The sequence below is a fragment of the Notolepis coatsorum genome, assembly GCF_963971535.1.
Source record: "Notolepis coatsorum genome assembly, chromosome: 2".
In the NCBI taxonomy this organism is placed as follows: Eukaryota; Metazoa; Chordata; class Actinopteri; order Aulopiformes; family Paralepididae; genus Notolepis; species Notolepis coatsorum.
In genome coordinates this window covers 73,729,940-73,755,502 of record NC_140166.1, presented here as the reverse complement: position 1 = coordinate 73,755,502, position 25,563 = coordinate 73,729,940, and the positions used below count along the sequence as shown (strand labels likewise).

Sequence of the window (25,563 nt, the reverse complement as noted above, 5' to 3'; positions counted from 1 at the left end):
AATCCAACAGATCACATACTGAATACTATACACTATAGTATGTAGCACGGATCATTTGGAAGTGGCTCATGTCCTATATGTATGTGATATTCTACTAGTTTGTCCAAATTGTCTTCTAATAAAAAAAAAAGAAAAGAAAAACAGGAGAGCTTGGCAGTTATTCATTCAGAGTTGTGGTGCTTGTTTCAGTAGAGAACCACAAGAAGAAAGCTTCAGTCGATAATGATAATATAACAATACAACATACTTGATAGTTAAATAGGCTGCTAAAGGTATTCCTACTCTTATTCTTTTGTTTGATAGTTCAAAACTGTACTGTGCAATTCTGAGAGGAAGAATGACTACATTCTACTACATTGAACATTCTTAGAACTATTCATTTTGTCAAGCTTTTTTGAGGCAGTGAACAAAACATGACTTCTTTGTATAGCATTGCACTGTACACACAAATATTTATTGTAATTTAAAGGTACAATTGTTGGCCCTGCACATGGAGAACACCAACAAAACAGTTAACCTTCTAGATAGCTTTCAAACTTCTAAAAGGTTTTCCAGGGAACCACATCTTTTCAGAGACGGTTTGTTCCAATTGTGAAAATAAAGCATTGATTATTTTTCTGGTCTTTTACACTTTTGAGGTTTCAAATTTTCCATTCAAAACTAAATACAGTGCAACAACGTATTTCAGTTAGAAGGGCATAAAGTTGTATTAAGAAGGTGAGCCTGCATCCAAGAACCACTATTATTCAATTAATAGAGAGAAGCAACAGACAACATGAAACAAAAATACACAGATGATAGTTGTGACATCAAATGAGAGCAGTGGATATGGATGTGGAGAGCTGTATACAGTTGCTTGTCATTCCGTACATCTGTATATCCCAAAACCACTCTAAAAATCTATTTTAATACCAGATTTCCGGGGTTCAGCGTCAGTAGGTGCGCTCACAGCAAGGGTTTTTCCAGGATCTTGATCAGGGTGATGTTTCTCCATATGTCTGGTCAAGCCCTGTTTGACATAGAAGCCGTCAATGCAGTGTGGACACCTGTAAGGTTTCTCGCCTTTGTGACGTCTCTCATGCAGTCGAAAGTTGCTGCTGGAATTGAATCCCTTCCTGCAGACAAAGCAGTGGTAGGGTTTCTCACTAGAATGGATGAACTTGTGTTTTTGCATGTCACTGTTCCTTGCAAAGCCTTTGTCGCAGACAGGGCAGCGGTAAGGTTTCTCAGACGAGTGTTTGACTTTGTGCTTCTTCAGGTGGGACCTGTTTCTGCAGGCCACCCCACAGACGGAGCAGTCCCAGCGTCTATTCCTCAACTCTACCATGTGGCTTTGCCGATGCACTCTCATGGCACACGATGAGGAGAACTCTCTGTTGCAGATCACGCAGGAGAGGGGCGTCTCCATGGTTCTCCTGTGGGTTTCTACAACTTTCTTAGATAAGAACCAGCCGCCACAGTCAGTGCAGTGAGAAGACCTTGGCCGTTCACTGATGACTTTGAGAGTCCTCATTTGCCTCAAACCAAGCAGACTTTCATCACAGTCAGGGCAGAATGGCTTCTCCCCCTCTTTCAAGCTGCACTTTCGACTGAAGGCTTTGCTGCAGACAGAACACTGGAAAGATTTCTCTGTCGAATGAATGAGGGTGTGCCAGTCCAACTTTCTCTCCGTCTGGAAACTTTTGCCACAAGTAAGGCATTTGTGCTGCCACATATGTTTCCTTACCTCTTCCTGTCGCTCTCTTTGAGGAGAAGCCTCAGAATTCTCATACAAGACACTGTCACTTTTGAGACCCTTTTCCCTGCACTTTTTTACACCATGAATTCTCATGTGTATTCTCTTCTGATAAGATTTAGTGAATTTCTTATCACATACAGGGCAGGTGAGCTCATTCTCTCCAACGTGCACCAGCATATGTGCCGCCAGCTTGGATTCTTCAGAGAAAAGCCTGTAGCACACTGGGCATTTGGGAAGCTTCACTTTGGAGTGGGTCAAGAGGTGATATTTCATTGCAAACTGGGTTTTGTAGGGCTTGCCACACTCTGGGCACTGGTGACGGCACAACTCTGTGTGCTCCTTCTCGTGATTCTTCAGACCCTTTGTTGTTGGAAAACTCTTGGCGCAGAGTGAACAGGTGAACGTCATGTCTTTGGTGTGTTTTTCTAGGTGTTTATTTAGGTATGCCAGTCTGCTGAAACCCAGATTACATTCAGAGCAGCGGTAAGGCCTCTCTTTCGTGTGCTTCCTGACATGGACCCTCAAGTCAGATGATTGGGCGAAACGGGCCGGGCAGAAAGTGCATTGATGGATCTTTAAAGTTCCTTTGTGGATCCTAATGTGTGCTTGGAGCTTGAGCTCAGATGAGTATCTTTTGACACAGTGGGGGCACTGGTGTATCTCAGCCGGCAATGCTCTCACTTTGTTTTGTGCAGAGTCAGCATTCACATCTGTGTGGATAAGAACAGACATATTTTGAGATAAGAATATTTTGTTATTGTCAATTTACACAAGGCAATTCAAATGTATCAACACATGCATTTCTAACATGCTGATTTATTTTGCACATAATCTCACACACTCAACAGTTTTGCACACATTCATTTAGTTATCGAGAGTAAATTAGTTTGAATATGGTCACCAGTGATTACATCAGGGACATCATACACCTGTTTTTTTAAACATTGTTTTATACACCTGCTTTTATCTCATCACGCTCTTATTGATATTGATAGATATGATTTAATTGAATTTTATCATGTGCTTATTTTTAATTCATGATGCAGACATAACGTGAAACAACTGAATGAGAACTGTCAATGTCTGTATACTGTGTGAGCTGCGAGATACCCTGAATTCCCCCAAGGGGATTAATAAAGTATCTATCTATCTATCCATCTATTGAATCCTTGTGTGTGTTAAAGGATAACTTCGTTATTTTGGACCTTTAGACCCTATCCGTGGTCTGTCTACCATGTACCTGACACATAGACCGTTTCACTGATCAGTCCAGTATTGAGCCAGCTACAATTTCCCTGCAGGCTACAATAGGCGACTTCAACCTGCCTGACTCATCTCAGTCAGTCATAGTAGTCTCCCTCCTACAATCATTTGACCTGACTCCCACTGCCATGCCTCCCACCCACAAAGCAGGCAACTCCTTGGATCTCATATTTTCACGTAACTCCAGCATCATTAACACCACGGTAACTCCCCTACATGTATCTGACCATTCCTTCATATCCTTCTCACTAACTCTCATGCTTAACCGAAAGGTCTTCACCCCAACTCAAACCGTCTCACTCAGACGCAACCTGCCCTCCCTATCCCCCTCCACCCTCTCCTCTGACATACTATCCACTCTACCTTTGAGTGACACCTTCTCTGCTCTCTCCACAGAGATGGCAACCTCCACCCTCCTCTCAGCCCTTGCAACCTCCTTCGACAAGCTCTGTCCCCTCGTTGAGAAACCTGCCCGCCGTTCCCCACCCAGTCCATGGCTGACAGATCCAGTGAGAGAACAAAGACAGGTCCTGAGAGCAGCTGAAAGGAAGTATAGAAAGTCACGCCTCACTGCTGACATCGACACATATCACAACCTCTTGTTAACATTCTCCAAAACCATTACTAATGCCAAAGCTTCTTTCTTTCACCATAGGATCGAGGCCTCTGCCAAGAATCTTCGCAAACTGCATGCTACCATGTCCTCCCTCCTCACTCCCCCCCCACCCCCCCCTCCCTCATCTTTCTCTGCCGAAGACTTTGCGATCTTCTTTGAGGAAAAAGTGGAGAACATCCGCAGCTCCTTCTCCCAACCCCCACCCATTCCAAATGCTGAATCGAGAACCTCATCCTTCACTCTGTCATCTTTCTCTCCCATTACAGAAGCCGAGACCCTGACACTGGTAACGTCGAACCGTCCGACTACATGCCAGCTGGACCGGCTACCTTCCCCACTCCTCCAGTCCATAGCACCAGACATCCTCCCATTCCTAACTGCAACCATCAACTCCTCACTCAACTCGGGGGTGGTCCCCACCTCCCTAAAACAAGCCAGAGTCACGCCCCTCATAAAAAAACCATCCCTGAACCCTACCGTCATAGGCAACTACCGTCCTGTCTCTCTTCTCTCCTTCCTTTCTAAAACACTTGAACGTGCTGTATCCAACCAACTTACTGCTTATCTCTTACAGAATGACCTCCTAGACCCTAATCAGTCAGGCTTCAGGACTGGTCACTCCACAGAGACAGCCCTCATTGCGGTCACAGAGGCACTTCACTTAGCAAAAGCGAAAGGCCTCTCCTCTGTCCTGATTCTCCTAGATCTATCTGCAGCCTTCGACACAGTCAACCACCAGATCCTCCTCGCGGCCCTCGCAGGAATGGGAGTGGCTGGCTCTGCGCTGACATGGTTGTCATCATACCTCAATGACCGCTCCTACCAAGTGTCATGGAGAGGGACCCTGTCGGCCACCCGCCCCCTGCGGACGGGTGTCCCCCAGGGCTCGGTTTTAGGACCCCTTCTCTTCTCCCTCTACACTAAATCACTGGGTAACATTATCACGTCTCATGGCTTCTCCTACCACTGTTATGCCGACGATACTCAACTCTTCCTCTCCTTCCCTCCCTCAGATATCCACGTCTCTGAGCGGATCTCGGCCTGTCTGTCCGACATCTCCGCCTGGATGACGACCAACCACCTCAAACTGAACCTAAGCAAAACAGAATTGCTCCACCTGCCGGCCAAATCCTCCCCCCTGACCGACCTTTCCATCACAGTCGAGAATGCAGCTGTGACCGCGTCCCCGACCGCCAAGAACCTTGGTGTTGTCCTCGACGACCAGTTGAACTTCTCTGCTCACATCGCAGCGACAACCAGAACCTGCCGATTCCTCCTGAGCAACGTCAGAAGGATACGCCCCTTCCTGACAAAAGAAGCCACCCAACTCCTCGTCCAATCAACAGTCATCTCCCGCCTCGACTACTGCAACGCACTGCTCGCTGGCCTCCCGGCCACTGCCACTAAGCCTCTTCAACTCATTCAGAACGCAGCGGCCCGCCTGATCTCAAACCTACCGAAGTCGGCCCATGTCACCCCACTTCTTAGGGACCTGCACTGGCTCCCCATTGCTGCACGAATCCGCTTCAAGGCCCTTGACCTAGCATACCGTGCGGCAAAGGGAACTGCTCCCGCCTACCTCCGGTCAATGGTCTCTAACTACACACCCTCAAGACCCCTACGCTCTGCATCTTCTGGCCGCCTCAGACCTACTCCTATCCAAGCTCCGGGAGGGTCATCAAAGAGAAGTCGCCTATTCTCAGTCCTTGCCCCACAATGGTGGAATGAACTACCCACCCCAGTTAGGACAGCCGAAACACGTCCAATCTTTCGCCGTCGACTAAAGACTCACTTCTTCAACCATTATCTGAATTAAAAAAAAAAAAAAAAAAAAAAAAATCTAACCCTAACTAACCATACTGTCATGCACTTGTCCTAATAAACTAACCTACACTGTAGCACTCAACACTTTGATGAACATTGTTACTCAGCTGATAGAGTTGTGCTCTTCCTGATGGCTTGTCGTACAGAACTTGTAAGTCGCTTTGGATAAAAGCGTCAGCTAAATGACTAAATGTAAATGTAAATGTAAATAGCAGACAAAGGGCAATCGTAAATCCTTTGCAAACACAATGATAAATGTGCTATTTACTAGTAAACTCCAACGTGAGGTCAGGATTTGTGATCAGCTGCTTTTCAAGCGGCCCGCCCCTTTAAAAGGGAATACGGCAACCTTTTGGGAAATTAGCTTATTTCCCATCTACCCAGGAGTTAGACAAGCAGATACATACCCGTTTCTTCTCTGTGCATGCATTAGGTGTAGGGAGCACCCGCACCGTTAGCCTAGCTTAGCGGCATTCACTGGAAGTAGGTTCCTCCATGTAGCTTAGTTTCCCAACAGTCACAAAATAAACCTTTCTGTAAACATGTGGTGACCTGTGTATTTACCATGTGGAAAAATACACATTTTAAATTAGACATTTTCATTTTCTAAGCAGATACATACTCTGAAATTTCTTTTGCCGACCCACTGCTGTCTGGGCGCAGTGATTTCACACATCACCTAAAAAGCCCTGTTGTAACTTCCTTCTATAAAACAAATGTGACTAGTAGCTAGTGACAGGACATGCTTTCATTGAGTGGCGTGGATATCATCAGATAGACTAGCTAATAGTATCTAGATAAATCACAACTTTACAATCATGTCTAGGGTGGGGGGAAAAATCGATACGTAGTAGTATCGCGATACTTTGCGTGGCAATACTGTATCGATACAGGGACGCCAAGTATCGATATTTAATTATTCATAGATTTTTTTTTTGTATAAGGAAGTTGCATTGTTCATTTCAATACCTGTAATAGTACAGTAGTCCACACACACACACACACACACATGTGCATTCAGTTAAGTTGGAATATGACTGTAATACAAACAGTTCAGTTTGTCAGGTACATGCAACACAGATTACAGTGTTTACATCTGAGAAAATACCATGTTCTGCAATAAAGATTATTGAAGTGAGATGAAAAGACTGAACTTTATTTTATTAGATAAAACATGTTGACATTTTTACTTTGTAGTTGAAAAAAGGTAATAAATAAAATGTGATCAAAATATATATATATTTTTTTTGGGGGGGGGCTACGTGGCGTAGTGGGCAAGGCGCTCGCATTTGCTTTCTGTTTAGCTGGTCGTCGGTACTAATACACATTGCCCGTATTAGGGGGTGGGAAACTGATGGGTGGGGATCGGGTGTTGTGGACAGCGACTCCTACAGGTCGGTTGGTGCGCCTGCGCAGTAGAATCAGGAAGTGTCGGGGGCAGCGTGAGCCTCCCACGCGTTACTCCTCGCCACTGAGAGATCGAGCTGCGCAGGTGAAAAGATGCGACTGCTGTTACCTCAAGTACCGGAGGGGACTTGTGCTATGTATGACTTAGTCCACATTGCAGCCGGCTTGTGGGAGGCAAGAAACAGCGTTCGTGACAGGGGAGGGTTGAATTGGATGATACGAAATTGGGATGGGAGAAAATATAGAAAAATGGGAGAAAAAGTGGATAAAAAAAATATATATATTTTTTTTAAAAGACATTTTTTAGTATCGCGATACTATCGTATCGTGGCGCAAGTATCGCGATAGTATCGTATCATGAGGTCTCTGGCGATTCCCACCTCAGTGTGTTGTAAAGAGTTGTGATAATAGACAATCGAAGCCAGTACATTTTCTTTTTTATTTCATAGAATTCCAACTAAAGATCCGGACCGGATTAAGCTATGGCTACTTGCTCTGAACATAGATCCCAACACACCTCAGAGCAATTGGCACAAGATGACTATTGTGAAACATTTTTACTTAGGACCCGAACCATGAGAATTTTTCTGAAGGATACGGCGGCCATCCCATCCATCGGTTCTAAAAAAAGTGTGCAGCGCAGATAACAGGATGTAGATATTATACTATATCAAATTTAAATAACAAAATGGCTATGTACAGTTCCAACAAGAATTAAAAGTATGTTGAGTGATGTGCAATAAGCAATAATTAGCAGTGGGTAAAATGCAATGTGCAATACTGTTTAGGTACGTTATATGTTCAGTTCATACGTTATACGTTTAGGTGGGAGTCAGACACACTCAGTGATAGTAGTTCTTAGTAGTTGAATGTAAAGTTGTGATTTATCTAGATACTATTAGCTAGTCTCTGATGATTTCCACTTCACTCAATGAAAGTGCGTCCTGTCGCTAGCTACTAGTCACATTGGTTTTATTGACGGATGTTACAACAGGGCTTTTGAGGTGATGCGTGAAATCACTGCGCCCAGACAGCAGTGGTTCAGCAAAAAAAAAAAATCAGAGTATGTATCTGCTTAGAAAACGAAAATGTCTAATTTAAAATGTGTAGTTTAAAGTTTTGGAGTTGTGTTTGGAGTGTTTTTCGTGACTGTTGGGAGTTTGCATGTCCTCCCTGTGTTTGCGTGGGTTTCCTCCAGGTACTCCAGTTTCCTCTCACACCATAAAGACATGCATGCTTTATGGTTACGTTGCAGCTGGAGTTGGTCCCTGGGTACCAGACTATGGCTGTCCACTGCTCCAAACTAGTCCTAACTGGTTGGGATGGGTTAAATGCAGAGGACAGATTTAGGGTATATGTAAATGTGCTTGATAAATAAGGATATTCTTCTTCTTCTAATATTGATTTGCTTTCAGACAGCTGGCTGAGGGATACCTATCTAGAGACCAGCTGTCTCCACAAGGAGACCCCAAATGACCCAAGTGACTCTTGAATTGCTAGGACAGCTAGTTCTACTGGTCTCCAAGGAAAAGGCCCCAAAACATAGTGGTGCCTGAAGTACAGTAGCTGGTAACATGTTGTCTCTAGACTCTTATTAAGGGTTTAAACCACCACCACTCTGAGACAGACCATACTAGACTCTTATAAAGGGTTTAAGTTTAAACCACCACCACTCTGAGACAGGCCATACTAGACTCTTATAAAGGGTTTAAACATCCACCACTCTGAGACAGGCCATACTAGACTCTTATAAAGGGTTTAAACATCCACCACTCTGAGACAGGCCATACTAGACTCTTATAAAGGATTTAAACCACCACCACTCTGAGACAGGCCATACTAGACTCTTATAAAGGGTTTAAACATCAACCACTCTGAGACAGACCATACTAGACTCTTATAAAGGGTTTAAGTTTAAACCACCACCACTCTGAGACAGGCCATACTAGACTCTTATAAAGGGTTTAAACCACCACCACTCTCAGACAGGCCATACTAGACTCTTATAAAGGGTTTAAACCACCACCACTCTGAGACAGGCCATACTAGACTCTTATAAAGGGTTTAAACCACCACCACTCTGAGACAGGCCATACTAGACTCTTATAAAGGGTTTAAACCACCACCACTCTCAGACAGACCATACTAGACTCTTATAAAGGGTTTAAACATCCACCACTCTGAGACAGACCATACTAGACTCTTATAAAAGGGTTTAAACATCCACCACTCTGAGACAGGCCATACTAGACTCTTATAAAGGGTTTAAACCACCACCACTCTCAGACAGGCCATACTAGACTCTTATAAAGGATTTAAACCACCACCACTCTGAGACAGGCCATACTAGACTCTTATAAAGGGTTTAAACATCAACCACTCTGAGACAGACCATACTAGACTCTTATAAAGGGTTTAAACATCCACCACTATGGGACAGACCATACTAGACTCTTACAAAGGGTTTAAACATCCACCACTCTCAGACAGGCCATACTAGACTCTTAAAGGGTTTAAACATCCACCACTCTGAGACAGACCATACTAGACTCTTATAAAGGGTTTAAACATCCACCACTCTGAGACAGACCATACTAGACTCTTATAAAGGGTTTAAACATCCACCACTCTGAGACAGGCCATACTAGACTCTTATAAAGGGTTTAAACCACCACCACTCTCAGACAGGCCATACTAGACTCTTATAAAGGATTTAAACCACCACCACTCTGAGACAGGCCATACTAGACTCTTATAAAGGGTTTAAACATCAACCACTCTGAGACAGACCATACTAGACTCTTATAAAGGGTTTAAACATCCACCACTATGGGACAGACCATACTAGACTCTTACAAAGGGTTTAAACATCCACCACTCTGAGACATACCATACTAGACTCTTATAAAGGGCTGTTGAAACCTCCATCACTCCGAGACAGGCCATACTAGACTCTTCGATGAGGTTTTGTATTTTCTCTCTCCTATAGTATAGTATAGTAAATGTTTGCAAGCAGACTCCTTACTTCCTCAACAACACAACACTTACCTTGGTGATCTCGCAGATGTCCTCTGAGCCGGAGTTCCGTGGTGAAGTCCTTCACACAGTGGGGACACTGGAACGGCCGCGCTGCCGGCTGTCGTGGATTCACCGTCGCTAAAAACTCTGGAATTGTTCCCGTCTTTCGTGGCCCCGCTAGTCTCGTCACGCCGACCGCTTTGAACGTCGAACCGGGTACATGTTTAATTAGCGTCGTCACTTTGTCCAATTCGACTCGCACTTGGGGTAGATTCTTAGTAACGAAGGATGCGATCGAGGGCGTGGTCACTTTGCCCGCATCGAGCACCAGCCCTAGTGTTCGACCCGTCAATGCCGTACCATTGCCCGCATCGGACACGGGTGCTTTCAGTGGAACCGATGGTGGGGCTCTCCGCTTGCCCTCCTTCAGTACCACCGGTGTTAGATGCCCTGATGGACCCGTGACTTGAACCGGTCTCCAGCATGGTCCTTCCGTTTGATTCATTGATGGTCTTATTTTAACATATTTTACCACTCCTGTCTCTGGTGATTTCCTTGCAACTGGTTTTCTCAACCTGTACTCTTTGACTGGGGTTGCGGTCACTTGAGTTGTTGTTTTGCCTCGAGGTTTCGCAATAACCGGTATTGTAAGCTGTGGCGTTGCTACAGTCGATATCATCACTCGTTGTGCCGTAACAATTGGATTTGTGCCTTGAACTGTGTGTTGTGCTCTTATAGTCACTGGTGTTGCCACTGGTGGCGTGCTCATAAATGGTGTTGTGAGTTTAACCAGCTGGCCGGTTCTTAGAACAGTCATGTGTGGAGTCCTCATCAGTGTAGGGACCTGTGGTGGTGCTGCTGCTTCTGCTGTCGTTATCACTTGTGAGGTCTTTGCAATTGGTGTCGTCAGCTTGCACACTTGAATCAGTGGCATTATAGAGTGTGACGTCAACATTGACGACACATTTGTCACTTGTGGAGTCTGTATAAATGGTGGAGTCGGTTGTACGGTCCCAGTGGTTGGTGCCAAGACCTTTGGAGTCCTAATCGGCGCGGTGACCCGTGGTGTTGTTCTTGCAGTTGGTGATGTTGTCACTTTTGAGGTCTTTGCAATTGGTGGCCTTGTCGATTGTGAAGTCCCTTTAAATAGCAGTACTGTCACTTGTTTCTTCTTTTTTATTCCTCCTACAGGAAAGAGAGCAGAAAATATGTTGGACCTGTAGCAATACAGCCTGCTGGCCTACACATGTAGAAAACAAACTACATACAGGGAGGGAACTTAAAGGATCAGGCCAGACTTATTGTGAACATATCCTACAGAAAGACCAATACATTTCTCCTAATTACAAGTATGGCCCATCTAGCCAACATTATATATAGATTCTAGCTCATATCCAGACGTCATAGGACTCGTTAAAGAACATAATTCATTGTTGCAGTGAACATGGGCATTGTACCTTTTTTTTTTATTACAATATAATGTGCAATGCACATGCTCGCAGGACCGCACTCTTCCATTTACTACTGTACATCGATAGATCCATAGAGCTTGTTGCCTTCTGAAGTACATTTTGTTGTACCTACAATGCCCCTGTTTTTAATGATAATACATTACGATATTTAAAACTGAAAATATGTGTTTGCGAGCTGTATTTAATCATTGTAGCATACAGGCATATGGATTCCTGGTTGAGAACTCCAAAAGGGTAGGAGAGAGTAGGAAGAGTATTGACAGTAGAAGAAATGCATTGTAGGTTTTGGCGTTTTCATAATAATAAGAAAGTAAAATTACAAATGTTGTATATTGAATAATAATTAGTTTGGTATGTTTTTCCCACCAAGAATGTTGAATAAACTACTAGCTTACACAATGTTGTTATAATGTAACTAAGGGGAGTTGGTTTTGTACATAATCACTAGATGTATCAATTTATAATACAAGTTTCACATTAGCATTTGCACGTTAACATTTTCTGGATGACAATGTGGGGAATATCAACCAGGATAGGTTTGCAGGTTGCGTCACACAGGTGGTTCAGATTTCGAGGAAGTACAGTGGAAGAGTGTGAAAAGGGCGCTCTGGTGACAAGTTCTGAACAAATAATCTGTAGTCAAAGTCATGCCTCCAAGAGAACAGCTGTCACCCTTCTTGTTATCAACTGTGGCAAGCACAGCTGAGCACAGAGCAAGTCCCAGACCGTGCTATACAGCCGGCCGACAACTTCTCCGTTCACCGTAAAGACAGAACGGAGGAGTCTAAAAAGCCTAAGGGAGGCGGCGTGAGTCTTATGATTAATAACAACTGGTTTATCAGAAGTTGCTGATCTCCTGGGATTTTCATACACGACAATGTAGAGTTTACAGAGAATGGTTAGGAAAATCTAAAAACATCCAATGAGTGACAGTTCTGTGACGTCAGAGGAGAACGGCCATACTGGTGTCCAGGTTCAAGCTGACGGGAAGCTGACAGTAACTCAAATACCCACACGTCACAACAGTGGCATGCAGAAGAGCATCTCTGAACACACAACACGTTGACCACGACCAGCTCCACTCACTACCTAATAAAGTGGCCACACTAAGTGTATAATAGGCGTTCATATCTGTAAACACAAATGCCCCCTTTAATCTAGAGACATCAAATCACTCACTTTTTACATGCACTTTAAAGTTAATTTGATTTGTTATAAGTGTTTTAGTGCACCCTCTCCAAAGCACAGACAACTCTCAGTATGTTGAGGGGGCGTGGCCTTCTGTTCATTGAAATGAGATGTCAAGTTAGAATCATAATACATGATTTTTATGACAAGCAGGATGATAGTTTCTCAAGGGGTTTTAGTCATATTCAATACTCACGGCTATAACTCATAACTTTACATTGACATGCCTTCTGTTAAACAATGCAACGAGATTGAAAAACACGATTGTCATTGTAGTGGTTCTTTAAATGATTTGTTTGATTAAATTAGATTTGATGGGAACATACTGTACATACCAGTGGTCAGAAGGAAATCCATCACCACCTTTTTCATCAAGTTGCTCTTCTCTATGGCTGCTCCACCATGCGATCCTGAGGGGAAGCAAACATAAAGCCTGGTTAGAACAAGGCCTTCTCACATAGATTGAACTAGTTGTAGACAAAGAACCATGCCTGTGAGCCACCACTAGGGGCAGAGTGGCCGACCATAAATGAGTGAATGATTAAGTGAGCAAGTGAGCCAGTCAGATTGCATTCATCATCTGGCAACAAAAGCACTGGAGGTTCTGCCTAAAGGTTTCATACTGGTGTCCTAAAACAAAAAAATGGCAAAATTGTTTTTCTTTTAGTGCTTTCATGTGTTTTTCCACCTCATTTGTGAGCCAACTGTTGACTTCTGGGTAAATGTTACAAGTTTTGGGAAGCACAACGAACGTTTTCAGATATTGCCATGTCACTACCCTGGTGTGTTCTCCTCTGTTTGAAGAAATAGAGATGATGAAGGACCACAAAACATACGTTTCCATTTGGTGAGTTAGGGTTAGTCACCCTGACCGCACGGCATGTATCCCTGGTGGAGGAGTTGCAGTAGTCTAAATAATTACTGCAGCTCTTCCCCAGGCTGGTCACGGCTGCAGCCACAGCCTGTGATAGTGGGCTCCCTGTTCCCCCACCATGCAGCACCGGCCCCTGATGCGCTATGGTGGGGTATTATTTTAGGGAGAACATGCACCCTGATCAGGAGCTGACCCTTGACCCTTATGTCGCCGTGAGATTGTGTCAAATGTAAAGGGTTTGAACTACGCCTACTTGTCCTTTACGCAGGTGTAAGGCCAGGTCTGGGGGCCTAAGACTGGTGGGCAGGCTTTGATAAGCCGCTCGCCTCTGTCTTTTCCCCAAGATGATGTGCGCCCTGATCAGAAGCTTTTACCTAGAGGGGTAAACTAGAGTGTGGAAGAGTTGGCTGATAAAAACCTACACTGGGCATAAAAAAAATATTGTTTGTTTCCTGTTGGTTGTCAGTTAAGGCATGGGTAGGTAGGGAATTTATTTTATTTGTTTATTTTATTCTTTCCCACGGCGACTATGGATAGGGAATTTCTTTATTTAATTAAAATGTTCACAACAACATGGATGCATGTACTCTGCCAGCATGTTTAATATCCATAATACTAAAGGTTTGACTAAGATTTCTATGAAACTTTATTCATAAAAAATTATTTATTTATTTATTTATCACGTATTCATCAGAGAGAACAGGTGCGTCCAGTGATAAATACCTTGTATTTATCAATGGTGGTGGTGGGCAAGGTGGTCTTGGATACCCAGGATACCTAGACGGGGAAGGTAATGGTGACCCTAACCACAATGTCCCTGTCCCATAGGCATATGTGGCTAGAGCAATCATCCCTGGAGGAGGCGAGGACGGTTCCTCTCCTCAAAGTCCCCTCTCTGAGGAAGGCCTTTTTGGCTTTTCCATAGATGAGGTAGTCGGATGTGCCTCCAGGCTTCCAGAGAGCTTCACCGCACCACCCAAGGGAAAGAGTGCGACTGTCTCTTGACCATCGGCATAAGCGGTCCCAGGAGGAGAAAGTGAGTCTGGGGAGGCCGGGATAACCCTGAATGTTGTGAATGTGTGTGGTATTTCCTTTTTGACTAAATATAAAATCACAGTTGTCAATAAAGTTGAAAAAGTCTGTTCGGCTGAACGCCATTCTTAAGTTTAAAAGTGTGCCCAAAACACAGAAAGACCCCAGCAGGTGTGTGCTCATGTAAGCATGATATGCTTCTCTCAGAGAGGATCGACGCCGTCTTTCTGCTGTGTCTACTTGCCATTCATCCCCTAGTGTTGCTCACATTTATATTTTGTCATTTAGCTGACGCTTTTATCCAAAGCGACTTACAAGTTTTGTACAACAAGACAGCAGGAAGGGTACAACTCTATCAGCTAAGTAACAATGTTCATCAAAGTGTTGAGTGCTACAGTGTAGGTTAGTATATTAGGACAAGTGCATAACAGCAATGTTAGTTAGGGTTAGAGTTTTTCCCCCCTTTCAGATGATTGAAGAAGTGCGTCTTTAGTCGACGGCGAAAGATTGGACGGGTTTCGGCTGTCCTAACTGTGGTGGGAAGTTCGTTCCACCATTGTGGGGCAAGGACCGAGAATAGGCGACTTCTCTTTGATGACCCTCCCGGAGCTCGGACAGGAGTGGGTCTGAGGCGGCCAGAAGATGCAGAGCGTAGGGGTCTTGAGGGAGTGTAGTTAGAGACCATTGACCGGAGGTAGGCAAGAGCCGTTCCCTTCACCGTGCTATATGCCAGGTCGAGGGCCTTGAAGTGGATATGTGCGGCAATGGGAAGCCAGTGCAGGTCCCTGAGACATGGGGTGACATTAGGGGCTGTTTTTTCTCTCCACGCTAACTCAGTTATAGCAAACTGCCGCGTTTTCTCTCTGGAGTAACGTCAGCTGGCCTCCCAGGTCACCACACGGACTGGGGCTGATGGTGGGATCAGTCGGTCCACATCAGGTCGTAAATTTGCCATGTGACAAATGGGTTTCTGGCTTTGCGGGTTGACGGACAGCGACCAATATCTGGTGACCTCTCCCTCTTGAGTTGAGTCATGGAGGCTCATAGAGACCTAGAAGTCTGTTATGAAATGATAATATACATTGAAATGTTCACATTACTTCTCAGGGTCCCAAAGAGCCTAGTAAGGACATTTACATTTACTGTTGGTTTGAGTAAGGTCAAACCTTCTCTTGCTGCGCTTGTTTTTCTTAATTGCAAATATTCTAATGTGAAGCATTATGGCGGAGCGCACCAGGCACTCCCTGAAGTATCCATTGAGTAATGATTATACTGTGTCGGCCACAGAGCCAGTGATCCCCAGGTTTCTGTTAGTGTACCATCATATGGGGACCAGCATTGATGTAATGCTTAGCGTTTCTTGGCGGGTCAGTTTTAGTTGAAGGCATGGCCGCCTTGTTACTTTTACCAGACATGGCTATTAAATACAATATAGCTATGCGCAGCGTATTTATGAATGTGTTACGTCCTTATCTTCCCTCCTCATTTCTGCACTCTCTCTCTCCAAGTGAGTAGCGTACGAATACCCGAGGATGCCGTTTGGCTATTCTCTGGCTCCTCGTACTTTCACCAAGTTCTTGGAGACTGCACTAGGACCTCTATGTCATCAGGGAATAAGAATCGTTTTTTTTTTTTTTTTTTAACTTAATTTTTTTAGCGTTTATCGCTTTTCTGGTCAAGCATGACCGACAGAAACAGGTTGAAACGGGATGAAGAGTAGTTCAAGTTCAAGTTCTTTAATAGTTTTAGTAGGGGAAGACCTTCTGAGAAAATACGGCGGGTCCGGGAATCGAACTCGTGTACCCCAGATCCGTGACGAGCACGGTTTTCCCCGACGCAGAAATAGCGCCGAGATATGCGGTGAGCTACGGGAGCTCCCCAAGAATCGTATTCTACCCAGATGATAAATCAGGTTTGCAGCCAGTCGGGGGAATCTGCCTGATCCTAGACCAGGTGGGTAGTGGAACAGATCCCAGACCAGGTGGGTAGTGGAACACCTGTGGAGTCTGGGCTTTGCTGTGAACTGGAAGAAGAACACCCCTCTTCCCAGCCAGCAGGTGGAGTTTCTAGGTTTGATCCTAAACTTGAGGTCTATGAGAGCATCTCTGTCTGTAATGCGCCTACCTCACTCACGAGTGGGGAGGGGGGGTGGCATGTCGGGCCAATGACAGGCACGTCCGTTTATGACATCAACAGCTTTATAAACAGACAGGGGTGAGTGCACTTCTGGAATAGACAGTGTGGGGGCAGACTTAACGTCACAAGGAGACTGGACTCGGACATAGTCAAACTGATCTGGAATGAGTTCAGGGAGGCCACAGGCTGCCTGTGGGCTCTCGGAATACTGTACGTGTCCCCCCCCCCATCCACCTGATACAAAGTCAGCTGTTGGAGTGGGTGCGTCTGGAACACAGGACTCTCATCCTGGTTGCACCTGATCAGGGATCAGCTTTTGCTGGTTTCCTGTTCTGATTCACAGTGTTTCAGCCGCCTGTCCCGGGACAGCGTCTGGTGGCTTGGCTGCTGAGAGGTTGAATCTGGAAACTATATGTATTGACACTGAAGTGATTAAAGGAACACGCCAACATTTTGGGAAATTTGCTTATCGTCTTCTCCAGAGAGAGAGACAAGAAGATAGATACCAGTTTCCTCTCTGTGCGTTCAGTAGAAAGCTATCTGGCTGCACGTTAGCCTAGCTTAGCACAATTAATGGAGGCGGACATGGCCGGTTAGCCTAGGCATTGTCCAATCAACCTCTCCCGAAGGCTAACCGGCCATGTCCGCTTCCATTCATTGTGCTAAGCTAGGCTAACGTGCAGCCAGATAACCTTCTACTAAACGCAAAGAGACTCGTCTCTCTCTGGAGAAGACGGTAAGCTAATTTCCCCAAATGTTGGCGTGTTCCTTTAACACTATCCGGAGCACGCACGCTCCATCCACTATCGCTGTTACGGGAAGTGGCATATTTTTAAGAGTGGTGTTGGTCTATGGATTTTGAATTTGGTTTTGTCCTTCCTTCAGTCTATCCTGGATAGGCTCTCGGCTTCGACAGTGAAAGTATATTCTGCGGCTATATCTTCCTGTCATAGAAGCTTTGAGGGCAAGTCGCTATTCAGCCACCCTCTTGTAAAATGCTTTTAGCTGGGCGCACAGCGTTTCAAGCCTATTAAACGTAGTTTGTCCCCAAGTTGGAACCTCCCATTGGTCTTAGTCAGGCTTTTGGGTGCCCCTTTTGAAACCGCTCGAGCTTACGCTATTGAGTCAGCTGTCTTTTAAGACTTTGTTTATCCTGGCTATCACTAATGCTAAACGTGTAAATCCTTTAACCCTAGTTATATGATTACTGTCAAAGCGTCTTGCTTTTTTTTTTTGGCCTGAGGACCCCAGTCCATTTTTTGCATGAAATTCAGGCTCAGAAGGGTGAGCATTGACACTTCACCTGGTTATATACTAGGGAGGTGGGCATGGCTAGGTGAATGGTAGGTGCATGGAAACGAATTTCAACGTGCGCCATAGGCGCGAGCATAGTCCAATAGGTGAAGCAAGACACTTTGCCAGTAATCATATAACTAGGTTATTTTAAAAAGGTACCTGGTATGAGCGATGTCCTCTGTGGTGAGTTTGAGGGGTTGGGAGTAGGACTGTCATTGTCCCTTGCTGCAGCCTCCTCCTTGACCAGTCTCTCAATGTCCTCATCATCTACCTCAATGATATTTAGCCCCGATTCTTCCATCTCTGTGTCCCGATACCACACAATGAGCTCGGTAGCAGTGAGTGAGTGGTGGATGGAAGGCAGGTAAATGGTTGCTTCCCTTAACTTTCTATGTGCAGTTGAAGCCCATCATTTGTTTCTAAAAAAAAAAAAAAAAAAAAAAAAAAAAGGCAACCCCTCTAACGGGTCCTGATACTCCACAATGATTGGCTTGGTAGGCACTGTTGTCATGCTCCACAGACTGTTAATACCCCACACTAGGTGCTGTAGATGATCTGTAAGTTATCTCTGTATTGTACATAAGATACTGTGGCTGAAGGGAAGAGTGTGAGGGTTTGAGCCTCAGATGAGAAGCGGCAGGATGTGTCTTCATCCTCCTAGAATAACAATAGGAAGAAATTAAATAAACATGTAATTACATGATAAGTCTATATACTTCACAGAATGTGATTGCGATTTTCAGGTAAAACTTTGAATGAAATTTGAGATTGTATGATTAGACCATATCCCCCACCCCTTAGCATTAAAGACCCAATCAGTGATCCAAACGTAAATAAATGGATAGCCCGCTGCCCTAACAAATACATTTAAAAAAAAAGCAATGGAGACATTGTTTTTTTCTCTAGTTGATTCTATAATTCTGCATCCATGTGATTCTGGATATATATACATATTTTTAAATGTTTAAAATAATTATTGTGAAAACCATGAAACTGTGATATATCCTCAGGCTCAGACAATAATCGTACCCTCAAAATCTCAAATTATGACTTCCCTAGTCTCAGCCAATCACCGGATATTGGAAATATGTCAGTTTTGTATTTTTATTTTAGAAAGAATCAAATAAATCAAATAAATAAAAAATAAATCATAATATATTTTTATTTATTTTTTGCATTCGACTAAGAGGTTGGCAGTCGACTACGGCTCCTTTCGATGATGAAGGGTAAAGAAAGTTACAAAACTTTACAATCAATCAAACTCTTCAAGAACACCCCCCCCCCCCCCCCAATATAGTTAGAAATCACTGATTGTGGCTTTAAATAAATATTTGTGTTTGAACATGTTTAGTGCTGCATGTGTAGATAAAAGTGTATTTTCAACTTACTTATTTGGACAGGCAAACAATTTGGGGGTCGGCTGGCTGACTCGTTCTTGCTTCGGGGCCTTGTAACACAAGAAAGCCTGGCTGGTAAAGAAGGCTACCCCAAGTTAATCTCGTGCAGCCATTGACATTTTCCGGTCGTAGAGCATCAAGCCCTGTTCGGGTTGTCTTGCCGCAATTTAAACAAAAAAGTCTCTCGTAACCGTCTCTCCGTAACCTAAAACAGTTCTGGCGTTCAACAGAATAACAAAAACACATTTGTTGCACGCTGAATAGTTGCCTTTTTTTTGTGGTTTTGTGCCGACGTCGAGGTGTTGTTGTGGTTCCGGTTCCTGCTTCTCCTTGAAGCTGTACAGGAAGCCAATAGGGTCCAGCTGCAGCGCCGGTAAATCATCTCACTGGGCAAGCCTGAGTGTGGCAGCCACGAACCTACTGTTTTAAGTGAGCGTGTGTTATTGGATTGATTGATTGATTGATTGATTGATTGATTGAAAATTGTATTAATGTCCGCCTTGTTTCGAACTGGTTATGCTTAGGCCCCCTTTCGAATTCGCCCTCTTTCGAAGTCGGTTATGCAGTGATGCGTTGCTCATGGGACGGGGTTGCATTCCGTGCAACCAAAGTTGTGTGAGCAGAAGCGCGTGCACGCACATGCACGGATGTGCACGCGCGTGCTGCACACAGTAATGCGCTGCACTCGACTGATGCGCCAACTCACAGTACCCACCTGGCTACTTTGCATATCAATAGCGCCGGCCGTCAGGTGTTCAGTGTTGCGATGCTCATATCACGCCTTGAGCACGCTAATGACGCCTTGTGCTCCCGCGCATGCGCATAAATGTTCCCTCGCATAAGGACAGACTAAAAACAATGCCTAATTGCCTCTACGAATGGAATGTAACACCTGACGACTGGCGCTATTGATATGCAAAGTAGCCAGGTGGGTACTGCGAGTTGGCGCATCAGTCGAGTGCAGCGCATTCCTGTGTGCGCGTGCACACGTTTCTGCTCACAAAACTTTGGCTGCACGGAGTGCAATCTCGTCCTATGAGCAACGCATCACTGCAGGTGTTACATTCCATTCGTAGAGGCAATTAGGCACTGTCTTTAGTCTGTCCTTATGCGAGGGAAAATGTATGCGCGCGACCGGGAGCGCGCGTGCACGTGGCGTCATTAGCGTGTGTCGTGCAACCAGTGTTGATATGAGGAACGCAACGCTGTGCTTGAATGAATGAATGAATGAAAACTTTATTTAACAGATTGCAGAATGGGTACAATACAGTACGGCTCAATACATACAATTGTTAAGGGGATGCAGACCTGAGAAAGACGTTTGTCTTGTTTCCATCAGGGTCCCCCATTTTCAATTCATATAGACATTTATGACATACACAACATACATGACATTTATGGCATAGGGACATATAGGTATTTAGTACTGATACATTTGTGACATAAACGGTATTCAAATATACAGTACTGTTACCCCTAGATCCTGACAGAGTATATACATATGATGGGGAGGGGACTGTACATTAGGAGGGGGTGGGTGGGTGGGAGAGAAATATACATACGGCGGGGAGGGAATATATACATGCGGTGGGGAGGAGACTGTCTATTAGGAGGTGGTGGGGGTTTTGGGCATTTACGGTGGCCAGTTTCGAATTGCAGCCTCCCATAGGTGCTCTTTTAGAGCGGTTTTGAATGTGGGCAGGGATTCACATTCCTTTACAGCTTTGGGTAGGGCATTCCACATTGTTGTGGCATAATTGCTAAACGTGTTTAGTCCCTTGTTTGAGCCGAATCTGGGTTTAACATGATTTGTTGAACTCTGGTGTAGTGGTTGTGGTATTCACTGATCTTTGGGAAGTATTTTGACATGTACATGGGCACCCCGGTCGTATAGTGTATCTTGTAGACCAGGCCCATTGCAAGTTGCTGTACTCTGTCGTCTACTCTAAGCCATCCTAGGTTGTCAAAGTGGGCAGGGGTGAGGTGGGTTCTGGGGTTCAGGTCAAGTAGTAGTCTGACCAGTTTGTTTTGTGATGTTTGTAATTTTGTTTTAAGCGCCTTTGAGGTGCTTTGGTACCATGAGGTGCACGCATAGTCATAGTACCCTTGAATGAGTGCTCCTGCCAGAGTCTTCAGGGTATTCTTGTTTACCAGAGAGGAGATCCGGTACAAGAATCTAGTTCGTTGGTTGACTTTTTTTATTACATTGGATGCCATTTTGTCACAGGAAAGATTTGCCTCTAGGATGGAACCCAGGTAGGTAATTTCGTCTTTCCTTGTGACACTATTGTCACCCACTGTTGTGAAGGGCCAGATTAAACTGAGAATATACCTTTATTGTTTGATATACTTTGTATATTATTTATATATATACACGGAATATCCCTTTACCTGCGTTCAGACCAGAGTAATATTCGCTCTCCTATTGGACAGCGCCCCCAGGCGCCAGCGCGCAAGCCCCCAACGGCAAGTTCAAAGACAACTGCAGGCATGTCGGAACATGCCCGGAGTCAGCGTAGTAATACCAGACAAGGACTGAGGTTGGGACTAGATATTCACTTAAGTATAAATACAGCGCAAGGTGCGCACACCGTGCTTAGTTGCTTAGTTCAATTCAGTTACGTTCAGTACCTTACCCACCTTCACCACGAGTCAACGTGCAGTGAAGTGAGCAACCTTGCGTCTAACAGAGCATTGAGAACCGCGTGCGAATAGAATGGTAAAAGTGTCAGAGTTTAATGAAGTAACGTTGAGTTCGACTTAATCTAATGTGAAGTAAATAGTCGTTCATTTATTGTATATCGTGCGGCCACAGTTCGTTCGTGTATAGCATTGCCCAGCGGTTCGTCGTGTCTTTGGCTAGTGTACTTAACCAGGCTGTGTGGCCTAAATACGTCGCCCACACCCGAGGAGTCCTAGGCGGAGAACCGTTGGACATGTACACAGGAGAATCGGCGTCGGCGATTGCAGAACCATTCCTGGTTGGATTATATTGATTTGGAACGTGGTACCCGGAGAAGAGCATCGTTGATTTCCACTATCGTTTGGGATTCAACCTCGTGAGGATTACAACTCGGGCCTGCCTCGTGGACGGGGCTGGATAGCTGTCATCAATGCTGTCGAGCATCTGGATTACAATTATTACTTTGCTGCTGATCAAGGGAGTTTACAAGGACCGACTCCTGTACCTGGAGTCTCTTTATTCCTCATTGAATCAGACGGAGTACCCGAACATTCCTCTACCCTCCAGGCCTTACACCCCGGAGGGAACCCATTGTCTCAGTCGGTACCAGTGTTGCCCTATATAGCTGCTACTATACGACAGGTGGTGTCAACTTAGACCCATCGTAGGATTCCTGCTATTCTTAGTGACTCATGCTCTTGACTGACTTTACGTATATTCTTCGCCATACAAGCGCAACCCTAATTCTCATTCTGTAACCTAACGTTGCCTAATAATAATAAATTACCCTCAAATACTATTTCTTTGTCAATGCCGTATTCTTGTGGGTGTTCACCATCTATATTTGATGTACTGTCTGGCCAGTAATTAAAGTACATAACTAGCAGTGGTTTAATCTATCACAATCTTTAATACAGTCAGGGTTTTGTAACCCCTCAGTTACACCCACTGTAACTGAGAAGCCGTCGGTCTTGCTGAGTTTGTTATTTGAACCGAAGAGAATGGACTCTGTTTTGCCCATGTGTAATGATAGTTTGTTATCAGCGAGCCATATGCAGATTTTGCCTAGTTCCGAGCTGAGGGTTTTTTCAACCTGCAACTTGTTCTTGTCAGAGACCAGCAGGGCTGAGTCGTCCGCAAACAGGAACAAGTTGCAGTCACAGGCTGACGACATGTCATTTGCATAAATTAGGAAGAGTAGCGGTCCTAGTATGCTTCCTTGTGGAACACCACAGCTCACTGTGAGGGGGGGAGATAGAGTACCGTTTACCTCTACCATCTGTTCTCTCCCCTCCAGGTAGGATTGCATCCAGCTCACTGATAAGCTATCAAAACCAATTGCTTTTAGCTTGTCCATCAGAATAGAGTGATTGACAGTGTCGAAGGCCTTTTGTAGGTCCAGCATGACCATGCCGCAGTATTTGCCCGCGTCCACCTCTTGTTTGATGTGGTCATTCAAATAGAGGAGGCATGTGTCAGTGGAGTGGGACGTTCTGAAGCCAGATTGGAATTCGTAGATTAGTTTTTTTTCCGCCAGGTACTTTTCGACCTGTTCGTAGACTATTTTCTCCATGACTTTCGAGATGGAGGTAAGAATAGAAACAGGGCGGTAGTTGCCTGGGTCTAATTTGCTGCCCTTTTTGTGCAGAGGGGTCACTCTCGCAATTTTGAAGTCCTTGGGGACGTGTCCCTGTTTTATAGAGAGGTTTATTATGTGTGTGATGACTGGGGTGATGGCGGCTGCTGCGTCTCTGAGGAATTTGGAGGGGATGTTGTCATGGCCAGTGGCCTTGTTAGGTTGGAGGGCGCTCAATTTTTTGAGTACCTCATCGGTTGTTACCATTTCAAGTTTGAAGTCGTCTTTGTGGACCCCTAGGTTTTTGTAGTATGCTACTATGTGTTCTACCCCATAATGCCCTGAGTGGGAGGGTAGTTTGTTTACCAGTGTTGTGGCTATGTTTGTGAAGAAGATGTTTAAGTAATTGGCTACATCCAGCTTGTCTGTGATGAGCGTGTTGTCCGTCTTTATGTTTATGTTTGAGAATCTGGTTTTAAGTTTTTTACTGCAGCCTAGTTGATTATTGAGTAATTTCCAAAGTTCGCAGGGTTTGTTTTTGTTTTCCTCAGTTTTGTCGTTGATGAAATTTCTTTTTGCGGTTCTGATCATGGTGTTTACGTCATTTCTTAGTCTGTTTCTTTGAGTTTTTAGTTCAACCACGTGGGCTTGGTGTTCACTGTTTGAGCTTTTGGAAAGCTTTGTCTGACTTTTATGAAGTTCAGAGCATTTCTTGTCTCATAGCGGCCAGTATTTCAGTGTGCATCCATGGCTCAGCGCGATGTTTAACCCTGGTGGTTCTTATGGGTGCCATGTTGTTGAGTATTGCTGTGAATTTGGTTTTGAATCCAAGCCATGTTTCTTCAACCTGTGTACCACTGAGTTCATCTGACCAGTCCAAGCTCCCCAGTTCTAGGTTAAAGGCCTCTCTAGAGTAAGTTTTGAGGTCTCTAGATGTGACTGTTTTGTGACAGCCGGCCTTCTGTTTTAGCTTTTTGCGGGTACAGAAAATCATATAATGATCACTTAACCCGCATGCTATCACCCCTTTATTGGAGATCATGGACTTGTCAGCCTTGTAAGCCTTAGAGTTTGGAATCAGGGCTGGTGGTCTATCGCCCTGCTCTAAAGATAAACTCTAAGCATAACCGACTTCGAAAGAGGGCCTAAGCATAACCAGTTCGAAACAAGGCGGACATTAATAAAATGTTCAATCAATCAATCAATCAATCAATCAATCAATAAATCAATCAATCCAATAACACACGCTCACTTAAAACAATGTATATCAAATGTATATACTCTCTTTTCTGGACTCTTTTCGTATCACAAACAGTAGGCCCTACTGTATTTGCAAATCTGGTATGTCATAAATGTAAAGATGTAGCAGTACTGTCTATCTGTATGTCATGTATGTCGTAAATATGTTATGATGAATTGAAAAAAATGGGGGACCCTGATGTAAACAAGACGAAAGTATTTCTCTGGTCTGCATCCCCTTAACATTTACATTTACATTTACATTTAGTCATTTAGCTGACGCTTTTATCCAAAGCGACTTACAAGTTCTGTACGACAAGCCATCAGGAAGGGCACAACTCTATCAGCTGAGTAACAATGTTCGTCAAAGTGTTGAGTGCTACAGTGTAGGTTAGTTTATTAGGACAAGTGCATGACAGTATGGTTAGTTAGGGTTAGATAATTTTTTTTTTTTTATTCAGATAATGGTTGAAGAAGTGCGTCTTTAGTCGACGGCGAAAGATTGGACGTGTTTCGGCTGTCCTAACTGGGGTGGGTAGTTCATTCCACCATTGTGGGGCAAGGACTGAGAATAGGCGACTTATCTTTGATGACCCTCCCGGGTTAACAATTGTATGTATTGAGCTGTACTGTACTGCACCCATTCTGCAATCTGTTAATAAAGTTTTCAATCAATCAATCAATCAATCAATCAATCAATCAATCAATCAACAGCGCACCTCCGAGCTGCTTCGCTTCGTGGCTGCCACAGGCTTGCTCCTTGAGAGGATTCTCCGGCGCTGCAGCTGGACCCTACTCCAGGAA

General features: G+C 44.5%; 1 protein-coding gene across 1 annotated transcript; it reads right to left on the bottom strand.

Annotated features, from left to right (window-relative positions):
• Window positions 1-557: 557 nt before the first annotated feature.
• On the bottom strand, window positions 558-18,354 carry LOC311222711 (uncharacterized protein). Its single transcript, XM_084307322.1, has 4 exons — window positions 18,024-18,354; window positions 12,862-12,936; window positions 9,897-11,051; window positions 558-2,448 (listed from the first exon to the last, which is right to left on the bottom strand). Exons 1-4 carry the CDS (start codon window positions 18,163-18,165, stop codon window positions 893-895), a joined length of 2,928 nt encoding a protein of 975 aa, XP_084163448.1. The 5' UTR covers window positions 18,166-18,354; the 3' UTR covers window positions 558-892.
• Window positions 18,355-25,563: the final 7,209 nt, after the last annotated feature.

Bases quoted from the DNA above. Each gene is read 5' to 3' on its own strand.
- LOC311222711 (XM_084307322.1), bottom strand. From the start codon at position 18,165: ATGGAAGAATCGGGGCTAAATATCATTGAGGTAGATGATGAGGACATT. The intron at 12,937-18,023 runs GTACCTTTTTAA...GCTTCCCCTCAG, and splicing joins GAGGACATCGCTCATACCAG to GATCGCATGGTGGAGCAGCC. The intron at 2,449-9,896 runs GTAAGTGTTGTG...TTATCCACACAG, and splicing joins ACATCTGCGAGATCACCAAG to ATGTGAATGCTGACTCTGCA.